General features: G+C 40.4%; 1 protein-coding gene across 1 annotated transcript in view; it reads left to right on the top strand.

Annotated features, from left to right (window-relative positions):
• Positions 1–20,429, top strand: part of ASCC3 (activating signal cointegrator 1 complex subunit 3) — a 285,972-nt gene that overhangs the window by 252,679 nt on the left and 12,864 nt on the right. The window contains exons 38-39 of the mRNA XM_070733271.1: positions 14,269–14,420; positions 17,883–18,024. Coding sequence (XP_070589372.1) covers positions 14,269–14,420; positions 17,883–18,024 — 294 coding nt within the window. The remainder of the gene's footprint in view (positions 1–14,268; positions 14,421–17,882; positions 18,025–20,429) is intronic.

Below are 20,429 nucleotides of genomic sequence, written 5' to 3'. Positions count from 1 at the left end.
CACCTTCATTCAATTTATACAAAGCACCTTATATTTAATGGGTTAATACTTATTTTGAAGGAAAGATAAATATGAATATTTATCAGTGTAGCATAAACATAAATGAGCATGCCTGTTTTGATTACAGCAGTACACAAATAACAATAAAAAAATAAACCCCCTTATAGTACTAGTTGAATAGTTTCCACCTGCACTCAGATGGAGAATTCATTTCCAGCGTTTGTGATTTTTTACATGTTTGTTTTTGAGCACTCCAGATAGCCATAAGAACTGTTGCATGGTAATATATTTGCTGACAGTTTGATGATACGGTTCTCCTGGAGTACAATTACTCCTTCCTCCTAAACTCAGGACAAACCTTTTTCCCAGTTGGTGCTGGAGGAAATGACTAATGCTTAACCCATTTGTGTGATCAATTCACTTAAGCAGCTACTGTGAAATGTTAATCACAACTTTAATTTGTACTGCATTAGCATTTTGATTAACTTGTAGGCTTGCTAGCATACTTGAAGCACTTTTACTCATAGTTACTGCTCGGAAATGACTTTTTGATTAATTAAGTTTGTTAGATAGCAGCTGAGCTTCCTGAATGCTAACCTTATGGGGCTAAAAGTTCAGCAGAAAGTTACTGTGAACAACTGTTGTTGAAAATGTACTTTCAGTTCTAAGGTGTTTTATACAATATTGAACATTGTGAGAAAATGGACCTTAACTATTCAAAGAATACCAATTTATCTGGACTTGTAAAGTTTTATTTGTATTTTAAAAAATGGACCTTAGAAATTGATTTGAATTTGGCATCTTTTTAAACTTAAAAAAGTCATATTTAGGTTTTCAGAATCATTCTTGGACAATTACAGGCATATTATGTTGTTTTCTAAAACATTTTGTAAAATTAATTACCATCTTTAGAATGTAGCGCATAATTTAGTGAGTATTGCCATACACAAAATGAAAGATCTATAGAGCAGTTCCTCCTTGAACCTTTATCCCTTCAGAATTCTGGAATTTGAAAGTTTTGTTTGCACTGGCCTTTACTGAGCAAACTGCTAATCAGTTCTGCATTATCGTAGCTTATGCAATCAGAAATTCAAAACTCTCATCCACCTTCATTTCAGTTTGTTGGATTCAAAGTTATTATATTCATGAACACCCTGCTCTTTAGAATCGTTATGGCTTCTATGTTTTGATGCCAACCTTTACTTTAGAGGTTCTCCAACTTTCTCAATTTACATCCTTAGTGTCTCCATTTTTTTTTCATAGGTAGGCAAAACTATAACAATCTTGAAATAGTAGTTTGTATGGTGACTGACAAGTTTTGAATACCGTTGTGTTTTACTCAAACTTTAAAATATCCCATAATGTCCCTGTGAGTTTGCTGTGGTGCCCTGGGATGCCATAACAGTCGGTTGGTAACTCACTCATAGTAGTTGTATAAGTTTTGTCACCACACCTTTCATATGTTTCTCCTTTTTCAGAATCTGGATTTACCTATAAAAAGAAAACTTTAAAAAAATCATCCCTTCTCCTCTCATAGATTATCTCTGCTATCAAGGAGACAGTTATACAAGCTATACTCTCCTGAATGCAAGATATTTGTAGCAAAGTAAGGACCAGAACATGGGCTTTAGCTGTTGAGCCACATTACAGTCGTGACTTCAGTCATTTATTTTACCCATGTTTGGATTTGCTCAGAGATGTACTTTTATATTGTCCTCTTTGCTTAGCATGTCCAACATCTCCTTCTCTTGTCCCCCTCCTTCCATCAAGAAGACCATGCAGTGGTAGCTGGTTAGAGTAGCTCACCAAATGTGAAACCTTCATGTGTCCTTCCTTGATGTTCTCAACATTGGCCATGTATCTTAGAGCTGGAAGCTCATCTCTAAGCCTTTTGCGTCTAAAATTCATAGATCATACTAGAGATTTTGCGGCATACCAATGTTTGAATGTAAGTTCAATGTCTTTAATAGTTTAGAAACAATTTGAGGTTTGTTTAGGCTTTCTTCAGTACAAATGGTATCAAGTAATACTATCGATTTATGTCTGTGTCTGCCAGTGATTCCATTAGTCCATGCTAGAATCTATCTTTCATTCTCTCCATGTTGATGGTAAAACCTTTTAAGTCAATGGCTATCATTCCTTTTCATCAATTGTCCCTGGAGGATGACATTTTGAGCACAGTAATGTTGGCTCATTTAAAGAGGAGTTAGGTTCCTTTTGTAATTCTTCCTTCATTATTTTTGATAGAAATAAAATAGTACTTCATTCAAATACCTCTTTTATTCCAGAATTGATTTCTACATCTGGGTCAAGACATTATATTGTTTGTTTGTTTGTACCCCACATTTATTATTTCTACAAATAACCCAACATACGTACTCATCATACCTTCCTACTCCTATTGCCATTGTTTTGTAAATACCATTGTACTTCAATTAGTTGAGAAATTACTTCATCCCCAAGATAGCCCTTTCTGCTACAGAGTCATCTCAAAGGATCCAGTACCTATTTTCAATCTTCCAATATCTATCTCAAATATTAAATTTGTCTCCCCAACGTTTGACTAAATGGAAATAGCAGCAATCAGTTTTATTATGAAATAGCAAAGCAACAGAATTTAAATCTATGCACATTCTAAAAGAGGACATTTGCAGTTTTCCTTCATGTAAACCAGCAATGGGTTGTTCCTAGTTCGGACTGGTTCTTAGAACCGGTAGTGCTGGCAGTAGGAGGCTTCGGCCGCCCGCTTGGACACTTCTGTGCATGTGCAGAAACATATTTGCACGCACGTGAACCGGTAGCAAAATCATTTAGAACCCACCACTGGTGTAAACCCTCTATTGAGCTATCACAGACACTTGAACTCTATTTTCATTTAAAACTACCATTGACTTCCTCTCCCAGTAACCATTTTTGGAATAGCAGTTCTTTCCAGTTATCTTATGACTGAAGACGCATCTTAGATAATTAACTGACTAAATCATAGAGATTATGATGAATTATAGAGATTATGATGCAGAACTGCTTCGTCTGTGAATTCACACAGCCTACCCTCTTAATGTGCATGAAACCATGTAACCATAGTTCCCTCTAAGCTGAGCAGTGAGCAATCGCTCACTTAAAAAACCATCATCAACTCAGAGTTTTCCAAACCTGCCCGGAAGCCGAGAGGGAAAGAGTGAGAGGGAAGGAGAGAGAGAGGAAGAGAGAGAAACAGGTAGAAAAAAGAGAGGAAGGAAAAGAGAAAGAAAAAGAATGGGAGTAAGGAAGAGAGAGAAAGAAAATCAAAATCTAGTTTGAAAACTAGCTCAACTATTTAAGTGGCATTTTGATATTGATAGAGTTGCCCTATTATGAGCTCACTGTTATAGACACACAGTACAGTATTTTATTTTGAAATTCTCTGAGGCAAAACAGGGTGGGTTTTTTATTTGTTTGTTTGTTTGTTTATTTATTTATTTATTTATTTATTATTTCTGTGCCGCCCAATCCCAAAGGGACTGCCGCTCAGGCACTATACTTTTCCGCCCACCCCCCAAAAAATTAGAGGGAACACTGCATGTAACATGTAGGTTCCTTATGTATTCTGCTATGGTATTACTGAACCATTACTCATATCTCTGAGCTATCTGCTAGAATTCCATGTTTCCTCTGTGTTTATGTATTTTTTGAAAACTCAGAGATCACTCTGCACACTCCTTAATAACCTCAACCTTTTTTAATCAATACAAAAATACCATTTGTACCGCCATCACAAAGTCTTGGTTTAGTTTTGGTACATTCTCCTTCCCTTATTTTTCTGTGTTATGATCTCTCTGCCATATATTCCAAACATAGAAACATAGAAGACTGACGGCAGAAAAAGACCCCATGGTCCATCTAGTCTGCCCTTATACATTTCCTGTGTTTTATCTTAGGATGGATATATGTTTATTGCAGGCATGTTTAAATTCAGTTACTGTGGATTTACCAACCACGTCTGCTGAAGTTTGTTCCAAGGATCTACTACTCTTTCAGTGAAATAATATTTCCTCACGTTGCTTTTGATCTTTCTCCAACTAACTTCAGATTGTGTCCCCTTGTTCTTGTGTTCACTTTCCTATTAAAAACACTTCCCTCCTGAACCTTATTTAACCCTTTAACATATTTAAATGTTTCGATCATGTCCCCCCTTTTCCTTCTGTCCTCCAAACTATACAGATTGAGTTCATTAAGTCTTTCCTGATATGTTTTATGCTTAAGACCTTCCACCATTCTTGTAGCCCGTCTTTGGACCCGTTCAATTTTGTCAATATCTTTTTGTAGGTGAGGTCTCCAGAACTGAACACAGTATTCAAATTGTGGTCTCACCAGCGCTCTATATAAGGGGATCACCATCTCCCTCTTCCTGCTTGTTATACCTCTAGCTATGCAGCCAAGCATCCTATTTGCTTTTCCTACTGCCCGACCACACTGCTCACCCATTTTGAGACTGTCAGAAATCACTACCCCTAAATCCTTCTCTTCTGAAGTTTTTGCTAACACAGAACTGCCAATGCAATACTCAGATTCAGGATTCCTTTTCCCCAAGTGCATTATTTTACATTTGGAAACATTAAACTGCAGTTTCCATTGCTTTGACCATTTATCTAGTAAACCTAAATCATTTTCCATATTACAGACCCCTCCAGGAATATCAACCCTATTGCACACTTTAGAGTCATCGGCAAATAGGCAAACCTTCCCCTATGTCACTCACAAGCATATTAAAAAGAATAGGACCCAGAACAGACCCTTGTGGCACACCGCTTGTAACCTGTCTCTGCTCAGAATACTCGCCATTAACAATAACTCTCTGATGTCTATGCTTCAGCCAGCTTGAAATCCACTGAACTATCCAGGGATTAAGTCCAATCTTCACTAATTTATCTATCAGCTCTTTATGTGGAACCATATCAAAGGCTTTGCTGAAGTCCAGATAGGCAATATCCACGGCACCATCTTGATCCAACACCTTTGTGACATAGTCAAAAAAATCAGTGAGATTAGTCTGACATGATTTGCCTTCAGTAAAGCCATGCTGATTTGGGTCCAATAAGTTTTTGGTTTTTAGGTACTGATTTATCCTCTTTTTGAGTAGAGTCTCCATCATTTTAACTATAACTGATGTCAAGCTAACTGGCCTGTAGTTACCAGCTTCTTCTCTACTGCCCTTCTTGTGGATAGGCACAACACTGGCCATTCTCCAATCCTCAGGAACATCTCCTGTTAACAGGGATTGGTTAAACAAATCAGTCAGGGGGGTAGCAATGACAGATCTGAGTTCTTTAAGAACTCTGGGGTGGATGCCATCTGGACCCATTGCCTTATTTATCTTTAATCGTTCAAGTTCTTCTAAGACATCAACTTCTAAGATCACTGGAGCTGAATCCGTACAGCTGGAAGCAATGCTTTATCCCTCTATAGTATTATTTTGTAAGGTGTCTTTTGAGAAAACTGAACAGAAGTAGCTATTGAAATGGTCAGCGATCTCCTTCCCTTATTTTTCTGGGTTATGATCTCTCTGCCATATATTCCAAGCTAGTAGCATTATTGAATAGCAGATCAATGGCACTATTGAACAACCAATAAGTAGCAATATTGAAGAATAAGTCCAACTAGCACTCATGTTTCTTGAAGTGTTGAGTGTTTACTGCTCTTTGGCTCTTCTCCATTCTTATAGTTGAATGGTTTATACAGTAGATTCTGCTGTGTACAAGGCCACTGTTTTGTTAAACTAATCTTACAAAATGTAAGTTAAATATGGAAACTATAGAACAAAAGGAAAGAAAGCAAAGGGAACATTTTATTAAGACTGTGAACTCCTTGCCCGGAATAATAATGAATGGGATTTTTTTTTTAACATATAAACACTATTTAACCCTGTTATCATGATCATTGCTTAATCAGAACTTGTAATTCCAAAACAAAGATCTTAAATTATTTGCTTCTGGAATACAGTGCAAATGAAAATTATTCAATTTGCTCCATTGAGTATTTGTTGCAATTTCCATTTCTGTTGAAGTGTCAAGTATTTTTACATTCGGCACTTAGTAAATGAATGAAAAATGAGCGTAGATTTCCAAGCAACAAATGGAAGAACCAGCCATTTGTGTAAAAACGTCCCCCTCTCGGATTACACATCAGGATAAAGTTGCAAAGAATAAATATGATGGGTGGGAAAGCATAAAAGAGGATTAATTTTATTCAGTTTAAGGCACAGTGTGGCACATACACTAATATCTTGGCCGTTCTTGTTTCAATATGAATAATCTACTGTCAGTTTCTGCCTAGCTTTGGGAACGCCAGAGGACCCTAATACAAATCTTGGCAACTTAGTGGAATGCATAATTTCTTGCTCAACTTCCTATTTCTTTGTTCCTAAATCTACTTCATTAACACAATACAAAAACTGTTGTACTAAATGAGCTACATTCCTCATCACATGCTACACATTTTCTGTCATTAAGGGTATCTCTATATGCAGATTCCTAAATAGGTAACAAATGGGATAATAGCGAAGAACAGCAGTAAACTGAAAGGAACACAAAAGGGAAAGTGTAGTTTAAGACAGAGGTCCCCAACCTTTTTTGCACCAGGGACCGGCTTTAAGCTAGACCAGTTTTCCATGGCCCGGTGGGGGGGGGGGAGCTAGCTGTCAGCGGCGCCGTAAAAGGGGCGATCAAGAGAGGAATGGGTGAATGAATGGACGGAGGGTGGGAAGGAAGGAAGGAAAGAGGGAAGGGACAGGAACAAAAGAAGGGTGCAAAGGAAGCAAGGAAAGGTGTGAAAGGGGAGAGTAATAGAGGAAGGAGTGAAAGAAGGGAATGACGGAGGAAAGAAGGGAGGAAGGAAAAGGAAAGCAAGAAATGGAGGGAGGAAAGGAAGGAAAGAAAGAAAGAAAGGGGGAAGGGACAGGAACAGAGGAAGGAAGCAAGGAAACTTATGAATGGGGAGAGTAAGGGAAGAAGGTAGGAAGGAGAAAGAAAAGAAGAAATAGAGGAAGGGAAGGTAAAAGAGAGAAAGAAAAAGAGCAAGAAAGAAAGCAAGAAAGAGAAAGAAAGAGGCAACTTCAAAGAAAGGCTCACTGAGCATCTCTCACTCTCTCTCTCTTTCTATCCCTCTTTCTTTCTTTCTCTTCCTTTCTCTCTCTCCTCTTCCTTTATCTCCTCTCTCTCTCCCTCTCTCTTTCTCTCCCCCCTCTCTCCCCCTTTCCCTCTCTCCCTCTCTTGCTATCTCTCCCCCCTCTCCCTCTCTCTTTCTCCCTCTCCCTCTCTTTCTCTCTCTCCCCCCTCTCTCTCTCTCTCTCCCCCTCTTTCTCTCTCTCTCCCCCTCTTTCTCTCTCTTCTTCTCACTTTCTCTCTCTTGTTTTCTTTCTGTCTCTTTTGCTTTCTCTCTCTCTCACTCTTTCTTGTTTTCTTTCTCACGCTCTTTCTCTCTCTTGTTCTCTCTCTTGCTATCTCTTTCTCTCCCCCCCTTCTCACTCTCTCTTTCTCACTTTCTCTCTATCTTGCTGTCTGTTGCTCTCACTCACTCTCGTTCTCTCTCCGTTCTTCTCAGCGATGACGCGCGCACGCCCTGCCCGCCTCACCTTTGCGAGAGCACTTTCGCCCCGGGCTCTCAGCAAGGGGGTTTGCAGGAGAGGCGGGGCCGGCGAAGGTGATATTGAATGTCGGGGGAGAACGGGCAGTTGCACGCGCTCCCTATCTCCCTGCTAGCCCACTCGGAATATTCAAAATAAGAAAAGCCTTCGCCGGCAAAGGTTTTTCTTATTTTGAATATTCCGAGTGGGCTAGCAGGGAGATAGGAAGCGCGTGCAACCGCCCGTTCTCCCCCGACATTCAATATCACCTTCGCCGGCCCTCCGCTGAGGAAAGCCTTTGCCGGCATTTCCTCTCGCTGTCAAGGAGGCGCAGCGGCGGGCGGAGAGAGGGAAGGGGGGGCAGCGGCGTCCCTCCTGGCCTTGGCGGGCCGCCCAACCCTCCCCACCTCCTGCAAACGCGGCGGGCGGCGGGGGGAGAGCGAGGAGCCGGTTCCGGCGGGCGCGGGGCTTGGCTGGCTGGCGGGGGGAGCGCCGCTGGTGGTGCGGAAAGGCCGAGGGGGCCCTGGCGCCGCGGACCGGCTGAAAAGCCCCAACGGCCCGGTCCCCGGTCCGCGGACCGGCGGTTGGGGACCTCTGGTTTAAGAAAAAGAAAAAATAGAAGAAGAAAAACTAGGTTTATTGAAAGAATGGCTGGAATGCTGCTTTCAAACACATGGAATATCTGTTGGACAGTCTGTAAGCCTGAATACCCTGAAGTACAGGTCATTCTAAAATTGGGGCACCTTGCTTGGCTGTGGCTGCTTCGACTCTCAAAACTTATTGGGGTTTTGGAGTTGAAAGTGCCACCCGGCTTGAGTGATTCTTTGGGAATTGTGACCAGAAAACTGAATTGTATACCAAATGACCCTCAATCTATATTGGATTTGGCAGTATTTAGCAAGATTGCAGCAGGGAAGTCTTCCTCCGGTGCCAAATGTCTCCTGAGGTAGGGGCGATGTGATTGAAAAAAGAAATGAGGTTAACAACTAGGCTAAAGGCTAATCCACATAGAGTGTCCCTACCATCTATTTTGTTTGCCATCTATTTTGTTTAGCCTTAAAGCCTAAAATGGCATACATGAAGCTGAATTAATAACAAAATGTCAGGTGGGAAATTGCTGTGTCATCATTGCAAAAGAAATTTGGTTAAAGCATTCTATCCCGGTTAGTGCTGCTAACTTTTTGGACCGGGAGTCACTGCTCACAGTCACTCATGCCCTCATCACCTCGAGGCTCGACTACTGTAACGCTCTCTACATGGGGCTACCTTTGAAAAGTGTTCGGAAACTCCAGATCGTGCAGAATGCAGCTGCGAGAGCAATCACGCAGTCTACGGAAAGGGGCGGCATACAAATCTAATAAATAAATAAATAAATAAAATCATGGGCTTTCCTAAATATGCCCATGTTACTCCAACACTCCGCAGTCTGCATTGGTTGCCGATCGGTTTCCGGTCACAATTCAAAGTGTTGGTTATGACCTATAAAGCCCTTCATGGCACCGGACCAGAATATCTCTGGGACCGCCTTCTGCCGCACAAGTCCCAGTGACCAGTTAGGTCCCACAGAGTTGGCCTTCTCAGGGTCCCGTCGACTAAACAATGTCGTTTGGCGGGACCCAGGGGAAGAGCCTTCTCTGTGATGGCTCCGACCCTATGGAACCAACTCCCCCCAGAGATTAGAATTGCCCCCACCCTCCTTGCCTTTCGTAAGTTCTTAAAAACCCACCTCTGTCGTCAGGCATGGGGGAACTGAGATATTCCCTTCCCCTAGGCTTATAAAATTTATGTATAGTATGACTGTATGTGTGACTGATCTCTTAAATTGGGGTTTTTAGATTTTTTAATATTAGATTTGTTTACGTTGTCTTTTTACTGTTGTTAGCCGCCCTGAGTCTACGGAGAGGGGCGGCATACAAATCTAATAAATACAAATACAAGTAACAGAAGCGGACTTTCTGTCAGGGTTCCAAATAACATCAAAAATTAAATCAGAGTCCGAGGCAAAGTATTCCTCAAAGTTCTGATTTATTAGCAGAGCCATGTTGGGCACATCTGGGAAATCTGAAGTCCCCAGGGTTTCTCCACCCAGTTGAAAGTTCAAGCCCTTATCCCCGCATACCCCAAGTCCATTACGTTGAGCAATCTTCAACTGCCAACCTGGCAAGCATCTACCCATCTTCTTCCGTGCAGATGCAGGAGTGCGAAGACAAAGGATGACCTTGATTATCTAGAAAGAATTTGTTATGGTTACATATAGACAGCCCTCATGCAATCCCCCCACCCAGATTCCCACAGTAAAGAAGGCACATTAAAAGACTATAAAGCGTGGCAGGACAAAGATCCCAACTAAAATGGCTTTGGCCTGATGCTTCCAACATTTTAGCTTGTTTTCTTTTGAGAGCGGGCATCAGAATTTCATTTTTTAAAGGTATCCAGTGTGTTCACAGAAAAAGAGGACGATAAAGGTTATCTTATATCATCTCACCTCATCCTACTCTACTCTACCCTATCCTACCCTACCCCAGCATTTCCCAACCAGTGTGCCGCGGCACACTAGTGTGCCGTGAGACACGGCCAGGTGTGCCGCGAAGTCTTTGGAAGCTCCAGCTGGGCGGGGCGCTGCCAGTGCCGGACCGCCAGTGCCTCTGACCTGGAGCTCCCACTCGCAGCTGTCCCCCCGGCTGCTGCCCGATGCAGCTGTTTCCGGCGCTCTCCTGCTGGGCCCCAAAGAAGGAAGGTGGGAAAAAGGAGGCAGGGGTGGGGAGATGCGGCAGTAGGAGTAAAGAGAGCCGCGGCCACCCCTGCCTCCCCACGGTGCCTCCGGCCAAACGCGCCCCTGGCTTCTCTGCCCTGCCCCATTGCCCACCCGATCCGCCCACTCACCGCCGCCGCCTCCTGTCTTGGGGCGCGATCTGCCCCCTCTCCTCCGCCGCCGGAGAGAGAATGGAGGACGCCGCTGTCTTCGCCCCTCGCCCTCCCAGACGTCCCCAGCACCCGGCCACCCGCCACCTCCCGTTAGCCCAGCTGACTTTTCCCTGCTGCCGTTTTCTCTTCATGGCGCAAAGCCACACAGTCCTGGACTCCCGGATCGCTCGCTTCTCCGGCCAGCAAGCCGGCTGCCCGGCACGGCGCTTTCCTGGGCAGATGGCTTTGCTGACCGGAGAAGCGAGCGATCCGGGAGTCCGGGACTGTGTGGCTTTGCGCCATGAAGAGAAAACGGCAGCAGGGAAAAGTTGGCCGGGTTAACGGGAGGCGGCGCATGGCCGGGGCGCTGGGGACGTCTGGGAGGGCGAGGGGGCTGATGGCTGCTGCCTCTTAGCTGCAGAGCCGGCGGGCGGAGGCGAAGACAACGGCACCCTCCATTCTCTCTCCGGCTCTCTCTCTCTCTTTCTTTTTCTCTCTGTTGCTGGCATGGTGAACGAGAGAGAAAGAGAGAGAGAGAAAAAGGAGGGGAGAGAGAATGAGAGAGAAAGAAAGCAAGAGAGAGAGAGAAAGAGAGGGGGGAAGGAGGGAGAGGGAAAGACATAGAGGGAGGGAAGGAGGGAGAGAGAAAGAGCAAAAAAGAGAGGAAGAAAGAAAGAGGGATGGAGAAAGAGAAAGAAGGGAAGGAAGGAAGAGAGAGAAAGAGGGAGGGAGAAATAGAGTGAAATGGAGGAAGAGATATTTTTTTTGTCCAAACTTTTCTTTAGCGCCCCCCCCCCCCCCCCCGTTCAGTGTTCCCCAGAATTTTGAAAATATGAATAATGTGCCGCGGCTCAAAAAAGGTTGGGAAACACTGCCCTACCCTACCTTACCCTACCCTACTTTATCTATTATGGCAGTTGAATGTATTTCTGAACTGATGGATAACTGCATAACTGAATGGGCTCTTCGGAAAGAACGCAATCATGTCTTAGCAGGGAATTCATTCCACATGAGCCTCGTGATCCATCTGTTCCAAATATATCTGACCCAAAGAGGTTAGTCCTGTGGTAGAGAAAGGAAGTCAGTTTGCAATATATAACTATAAAGCTCTCTACATGCGGCTACCTTTGAAAAGTGTTCGGAAACTTCAGATCATGCAGAATGCAGCTGCGAGAGCTATCATGGGCTTTCCCAAATATGCCCATGTTACACCAACACTCCACAGTCTGCATTGGTTGCCGATCAGTTTCCGGTCACAATTCAAAGTGTTGGTTATGACCTATAAAGCCCTTCATGGCACCGGACCAGATTATCTCAGGGACCGCCTTCTGCTGCACGAATCCCAGCGACCGGTTAGGTCCCACAGAGTGGGTCTTCTCCGGGTCCCGTCAACTAAACAATGCCGCTTGGCGGGACCCAGGGGAAGAGCCTTCTCTGTGGCGGCCCTGGCCCTCTGGAACCAACTGCCCCCAGAGATTAGAATTGCCCCCACCCTCCTTGCCTTTCGTAAGCTACTTAAAACCCACCTCTGCCGCCAGGCATGGGGGAATTGAGATTCCTTTTCCCCCTAGGCCTTTAAAATTTTATGCATGGTATGTCTGTATGTATGAAAAGTGTTCGGAAACTTCAGATCGTGCAGAACGCAGCTGCGAGAGCCATCGTGGGGCTTCCAAGATTCACCCACGTTTCTTCAACACTCCGTGGCTTGCATTGGCTGCCGATCAGTTTCCGGTCACAATTCAAAGTGTTGGTCATGACCTTTAAAGCCCTACATGGCATTGGATCAGATTACCTCCGGAACCGCCTGCTACCGCACGAATCCCAGCGACCGATAAGGTCTCACAGAGTTGGCCTTCTCCGGGTCCCGTCGACTAAACAATGTCATTTGGCGGGCCCCAGAGAAAGAGCCTTCTCTGTGGCGGCCCCGGCCCTCTGGAACCAACTCCCCCCAGGATTAGAACTGCCCCCACCCTCCCTGTCTTTCGTAAACTACTCAAGTCTCATTTATACCGCCAGGCATGGGAGAGTTGAGATAGCCCTTCCCCCTAGGCCATTACAAGTTATGCATGGTATGTTTGTTTGTATGTTTGGTTTTATAATAGGGGTTTTAGTTGTTTTTTATTATTGGATTGTACATGTTGTTTTTATTATTGTTGTTAGCCGCCCCGAGTCTACAGAGAGGGGCGGCATACAAATCCAATAAATTATTATTATTAAATTATTACTTTATATTAATGGGTTTTTAATCGTTTTTAGTATTGGATTATTATTGTACGCTGTTTTACTATTGCTGTTAGCCGCCCTGAGTCCTCGGAGAGGGACGGCATACAAATCCAATAAATAATAATAATAATAATAAAAAGGCCCAAAGACTGCAGAGACTCAATACAGAGTCTGTGGCCTCTCAGTTACCTTTTCGGTTTACCTATCTCTTTATTGAGGAATTCAAACATTACTGCCTCCAACCAGTGAACTCCATTTGCTGTGCTTAGAGTGCAACTCATATGCAAGTGGAGAATAGTGAGTGGAGAAATTGGATTGTTGGGGGATTTCAGGGCAGACGGGGGTTACCGGTGCGTCCACGCGCAGCTCCTTTTTCGCTACCAGAGCTATGATGAGGCCTGTAACGGTAGTTACCCATTATTGTTTCAGGGAGGACAGTAAAGCATCACATCATAATTTAATAAAATACCTTTTTTTTCTTTTTATGACATGCTTTACATTTAAAGGAAATGTTTTTAAATTGTTTTGAAGATAGACAAACAGGTACCGTAGATATATTTCAATATTTTAATTTTTTTCCCCATTGATCTAAATCAAAAGGATAAGCTATCATTTTTAAACCAAGCCTCTCCCACATAACAGAAACCAGCTTTGTGTACTTTTTTAAACTCTACATTTCTCCAGGATCAGTGTAATTTAATTGAAATAGTGATGCATGTGTAAACAGCTCCTTTGTTTAAAGAAGATTCCACTGTTTAGTTTGCCTTAAGTAAATGCAGCCCTTTGTTTGTCTGTAAAACATTTGATTAAATGTACGGGCTAATATAGACGGCTAACATTCCTCTAGTGGGCTGTATGAGAAGTTTGAAATACATTCTAGCATCAAACTACAGAGTAAATGCCCTGTTAAAAACTGAAAAACAAACCACAACCCTAGATTTTTTTATAATTAAAAAAACATTATCTTTCCAGCATTCTTGGTGTTCTTATAGTTTTGCAATAATATTTTAATGGTCACCTGAACAATCTTGGAAATTTTATTAAGGTCCATCTTTTGCTGTTAAAATAGGAATGAGTTGAAATTTGTGGACCTGCATATTTTTAGTAGCATTTGTCAGAATGCTAAACATAAAAGAAAAATGTTAATAATTGCAGGAAGCAAAAGAAAAGAAATTATAACAATATTGTAAACAAGCCATTGAGTTTGTTACAGTTTGGATTTTTTTTTTAAAGGCTTTATATTGTGACAAGATAGGCAGGGTGAAGAAACAATGGCTTCTCATATAAAGGAAATTAACCATTACAAAAGTTTGCTGCCTTTGTCATTTATTTATGTGTTTACCTGGTCATTATTTAGATTTATATGACCTCCTTTGCTGTTACATATATGACGTACTTTATTTCCATCCATGCAGATTTTGATGCTCTCAACATCATAGCACCATTCCTAATAATAGACAAATAAGCATCCAGAATCATAAAAGGTATTTTAAATTATCTTTTCATTTATTTGTATAATTAATATTTTCTTCTTGATTTAGGCAATGCTGGATGTTGCGGCAAATGAGGGCTGGTTGGTGACAGTAATAAGTCTTACCCATTTGGTACAGATGCTGATTCAAGGACGATGGCTCAATGACTCCACTTTGCTTACTTTACCTAACATAGAATATCGCCATCTTCATCTTTTCAGGTATTCAGTTAAATTGTTTATAAAGCTGATCTTTATGATGCAGGACGATATAGCGTTTCTGTCTGTCCACTCTTTTCTTGTTGAAACCTATGATATAACATTAAGATTATTCGTATCTCAGTCACTCACATACTTTGGAATGTTGTCTTCTACTGGATTCTTACCCCTTTCATGAAATTAGAATCTTCCCTTAAAGCTGAATAATCAGAGAATGAAGAATTGCCAAAGGAAATGCCCATTCATTTTAACATACTGGTTTTGTTCTCCAAGGTATATCAAATGTAGCAATGTCTTCCAAATTAGACTTTTTAAAGAAATTAATCAAACTGAAGGAGAATAAAACTATCCATGGATAGCAATAATAACAGCTGCACCCTACCTGATATGGACACAGGTAAGTAATGTCTATGAATAGGAGTGGCTAGAAATCAAGAATGGGTTATTGTACTCAATCTGCATATTGGCTTCTTAAAGAATCTTTATCTTGTTGCCAGATGTGAATCAGGCTGTTGAACTAGATAAGCCTATGGTACAGTTCACTTCTCATGAGCTACCTTCATATTTGTATAAACAAACTTCAACTTACATAATAGATCTCCTTGGATTCATTTTGAAATGTCCAATATTGCAAATTTAGAAATATATGCTTATCAAGTCCACAATGGAACTGCATCTACGTGGAGGGAAGTATGCAGTGGAGTACCCCAAGGCTCTGTTTTAGGCACAGTACACGTCAACATCTTCATTAATGACTTGGATGAGAAGATAGATGGGGAATTCATCAAATTTGCAGATGACACCCACCTGGCAGAAATAGCCAACACTCCAGCAGATAGGCTCAAGATACAGAAGGATCATGACAGACTTGAACATTAGGCGCTATCAAACAAAATGAAATTCAATGGTGAAAAAAGTAAGGTTTTACATTTAGGCCAGACAAACAAAATGCACAGGTACTATATATATGTCACCTTGCTCAATAGTCGTACCCGTGAGAGGGACCTTGTCCTAGTGGAAGACCATTTAAATATGAGCTAGCAGTGCACAGCAGCTGACAAAAAAGCCAACACAGTTCTAGACTGCATAAACAGAGGGATAGAATCAAGATCATGTGAAGTGTTAATACCACTTTATAATGCCTTGGTAAGGCCACACTTGGAATACTGCATTGAGTTTTGGTCGCCATGATGTAAAAAAGATGTTGAGACTCTAGAAAGAGTACAGAGAAGAGCGACAAAGATGATTAGGGGGTTTATTATTATATAATAATTCTAATTTATTCTTTATAGCTTGGTCTTGAATTCTACTGACCACATATCCTCTTACCTTGTCCCATCGTTCCATCAGTTTCCGCAAGTCAGTTTCATTGGCCGAATTCATCCTCTTATCCATGATCTCAAACTGAATATGATACACCATGTACCGATACTGAGTGATGCTATTATCCAAAGCACCTGACAATAGGACAAGAAGTATGGGTGGAAAATAATAAAGAAGAGAAGAAACTTAACAAATTTTTTAGAGGCTGAAAATTTGTGTGTGTCTTATACTCTGAATGTAGCTTTTTTCAAAGCTTTTTTTTCCAGCCCTAACTAGGTGCTAACAATCTTCCTAGACCTTACCTTGCAGGCTCTTTCATTGTTACTCTCTGCGAAGAATGTTTTTCCAGCCCTAAGTCTTTGCAGGCTTTTTTCATTACTCTACTTGTTCCAAATGTTTCTTTCCAGCCCTATTGAGGTGCTAACAATGTTCCCAGCTCTTAACAACATGCAAGCTCTCTGATTGTTACTCTCTCCTAATAAGGTTTTTTTAAGCCCTAACCAGGAGATAAATTAATGTGCTGAAGCTGACCAGACCAAGGACGCTAGATAAATATCTGGTAGGCAGATTTTTCCCCCCTATTTTATTCCCCCAAAACTAAGTTTTGTCTTATACTACGAAAAATGCAGTAGAACTAAGGAGAAATTTTCTGACAGTTAGAACGATTAATCAATGGAACAACTTGCCTCCAGATGCTCCAACACCATATGCTTTAAGAAGAGATTAGATAACCATTTGTCTGAAGTGGTGTAGGGGTTCCTGCCTTAGCAGTGGGTTGGACTAGAAAACCTCCAAACTCCTTTCCAACTCTGTTATTTTATTTTATTCAGTTCTATTCTGTTCTATTCTATTCTATGGTTAAGGGAAATAGAAGTAGAAAAAGACAACATATGAAGTAGATAGACAAGGCTGAGCATATCACTGGAGTGTCTTTTGAAAAGTTTTGGTTTGTCATCAAGGACAGGTTGAGATGATGACCATATATCCATGAAGTTTCCAGGTATCACGTTTGATTCAGTGGCACTTAACTAATTGTAAGAGAAAGTGAAACCCCTTTAAGATTGATTTCTATTCTAATGCAAATAGCCAGCATTGGATCAAACTTTGATTTTCATACAATTTGCTGATTATGAACTGCATTAAATCAAACATTGCTAGTCTTCTGATTACATAAGCCTATGAAATGCCAAAGTTTTCCATCTTTGTGCCTACAATAATAATAATAATAATTTATTAGATTTGTATGCCGCCCCTCTCCGAAGACTCGGGGCCGCTGTAGTTATATACAAAAATATAGTTTCATTACTTGTTTTCAATTGTTTGTGTATCAATCCCAAAAAGAAGATCTCTGATCTCAGGTTATATTAATCTTTGGCATTTTCAGAATCAGTGTATACATTACCCACAATAAGGTGAAGATGGTTGAATTTTGATCAGAAAATTCCTTCTTGACTTTTTTTGCTGAAAAACAGAAAAAATGAATTTGTGACATGGTTTTGAGGATTAGACATAACAGAATATAGATAGAAAAGAGTCATGTTGTAATCTAAAAGTAAGATGTAAACTTATAATTATACTTATAATTGGAGTACAATTTGTACTACTGTGAAGATTTGAAGCCACTTCTTTTTATCTTTTCTGATTCTTCCTTTACTTTTTTCTTTTCTTGCTCGTTCAAGTTTCTTCCTAATTTCTTTTTACTTTTCTCTTTGCTTTTAGTTTTTCTTTCCTATAAAAATTGTAGCAAAATCATACAAAACTACACATGCCTATGAAAGAAATCACCATATCATTCATTTTAAATTGCAATTTAAATTAGTAATGTTGATCTACATGATACTTTTAATCCATGCGTTTTAAAATAAGAGGAAAGTTGCTTTAATAATCTGCAATCTTGAACTGTGGTACAATTGTCAGTGTGGTACTTTTAGATATGCAGCAGGCATGTCATTTTACCTTTATTAAATCCAAAAAGTATTTTTGTGAAAGGCTAAGACAACCCTGTACTTAAAATAGCTTTTACATTTTTTTTCTTTCTAGATGTCTTCACAATTTCATATTCCCATCTTTGACTTTCTTTTTAATAAGGGGATGTTGCCTGAACTGAACATCTCAATTATTATATATTTTCTATGTTATTAGGAAATTGAGTCAAGGGAAAAGAAAAGGTGTTTACCAAGGGCCTCTTGACTGTCTTCCTGGACTGATAGATGCCTGTGATGGAAAAGAGGATATTTTTGCATCCATTGTGGATTGTGATTTGACTCCCACACACATTACACAGGTAACAATTGTCTATCTATCCCACTTAATATCACTAAAGAAATAAATCTGCATAGCATAAATGCATTAACTGATCATCGTCTTTCTTAGAACTGCATAGAAGATTTGCACTAGCTCAGTTCAGTCTGTTCTACAGCATAAATTTCCTCCTGCCTAACCATTCTTTTTCCTTCTAAAACTCAGCATTGCTGGACCTCAAACTTACTGGTCAAAGGCAGACATAATTGCTTTGGACCAAAAGTTCACACACACTCACCTGTAGGTGGGTTGTAAAGATATCCATTAACTATTTGTATGTATGTCGTGCTGTGCAATTGCTGGAGTGTCAAAGAGGTTGTCGAGTTGTTCATGCTAATTTAGTACAACATACTCACTGGGGGTGCAGTTTTTTTATTTATAAACCCATTATCTGACCAGCTTTATTTTATTTTATTTCATTTTATTCATTAAAAATTAAATGCCATCTATCTTTAAAAATATATTTTACTGTAATTTATTGCTTTTTTCAAGTTTCTGCCATTTCCCAATATATCGTTCATCATTTTTAAAAGAAGTAGGATACAATATTTATGCTCATCATTAAAGAATGTTTGCTTCTAATAGATCTTGAGTTACCTGCCATTTTAGAGCCACAAAAATACACTTCAGAGTGGCTAGTATATTCTGCTATCCACTTATTTAACAATATCTTGCATGCCTTGATTGCTTTTGATACATCAGAAATTCCTGGAAAGTAAGATGATATAGTAGTCTTGCTGTAGAATTTCTTTAAAAAATCAAAAATCAAATTAATATTCTCCCTTTAAATTCTGAGAAAACGAAACTATGAGGAAAATGAAGCATAAATATATAACATTGCATATATTGATCATAACAATAAAAAATATTTAAATAAAAACAGAACCATTATTACCACAGATTTCAAATGTAATATATGTTGACTTCAGTCCAAGTTATAGATGTGTTGAAAAATTAGAACATTGTTATAATTAGTTCAGGGAAAACTCCGAAGTAAACTAACTTAATTTATTTGCATAAATTGCCGTTCTGTTATCTTTAAAACCAAATGCAAATTGTCTCCATCTGATACGATGATGGTTATTTGGCTCAAAAGTGCTTCAATTTGCGTAGCAATCTGGTGTCGTCTCTGCAGTGAGACGATCTCAGGTAACATACAAATCCTGAATTATTCCAGAAATTAGTATGTTTAAAGCATCAATTTAAGTGCTAATTGCAGTAGTAATGAGAAAAAGCAGTACTACTGTGAGATTTGCATCTACTTCCCCATCAGTATGCCCGGAACAGTGGCTGACTGGCAGAGGATTTGGCTGCTAATTAAATAATTGTATGCATGGTAGCGTTCGCGTCTGATTCAATAGATGAAGATTAATCCTCAGATAAATATGTTTGGCTGGTATTGAAATGTCTTAGCAGTTTCTTCAAAAATAGCTTTTGTGTATGAGGCGCGTCCATCTCTTTCATGTGTCTTTTTAATATGTCAATAACATAAACTGCTTACACCACGCATCTAGATGCATGTAACTGTAAATAAAAATACATTCTGCTACAACATAAAAGGAACCAGTCAAATGTCTTGGCAAGGAAAATGAGCACTAAGGAAACCTTTTATTATACTTTGCTCTTAAATCTTAACACTCTGCTACATGTGTATACCTGCCACCTACTTTTAAAAAGGAACCTATGGCAGAAATACTTTGCTGGGATTAATTGGTTTTAAGTTTTCATCTACTTCTTCCTAAATCCTACCAGTAATCCAATGAAATAAAAACCTGTAGAAAATGCAAATCACTTTGTTGATTAGGAATATAATGAAGTCTTCCAATAAAGGCCACATCCACCAGCAACAAAGTCCAAAAGAATAGACTTCTTCTCCCTTGTGCTGCTTCCATTGTATACAGGCAAGGAGTATGATAAGAACTGGCATTGTCTGGCTCAGGGGTAGGCAAAATTGGCTCTTCTATGTCTTTTGGACTTCAACTCCCAGAATTCCTGAGCCTGTCATGCTAGCTCAGGAATTCTGGGAGTTGAAGTCCACATGTCATAGAAGAACCAACTTTGCCTACCCCTGGTCTAGATCATGGGTGTCATATTCGTATTTTGTGATATTTTTCCCATTTGCAGAGCTAGGTGGGCATGACCTACACATAATGCATCCAGCCCAGGAGCTGCCAATTTAACACCTCTGCTGTAGAAGTTGGATTTGAGAACGCGTGTTCTATATACATTCACATGTATCTATAGACTTTTCATTTCCTGACTAGATCTGTAAATTACAAAAATAGAGGACAGGCTTACCGCCCAAAAGATATGGTCCACTGCATCATTCAGAAGGGAGAAAGACATGAAAAAAAAATCAGTGAGTTAAGGTGTTGCACTGGAACTGGA

Source organism: Erythrolamprus reginae, chromosome 1 (genome assembly GCF_031021105.1).
Source record: "Erythrolamprus reginae isolate rEryReg1 chromosome 1, rEryReg1.hap1, whole genome shotgun sequence".
In the NCBI taxonomy this organism is placed as follows: Eukaryota; Metazoa; Chordata; class Lepidosauria; order Squamata; family Dipsadidae; genus Erythrolamprus; species Erythrolamprus reginae.
Note: the sequence above shows the minus strand (reverse complement) of the source record. Positions and strands in the feature narration are given on the sequence as shown.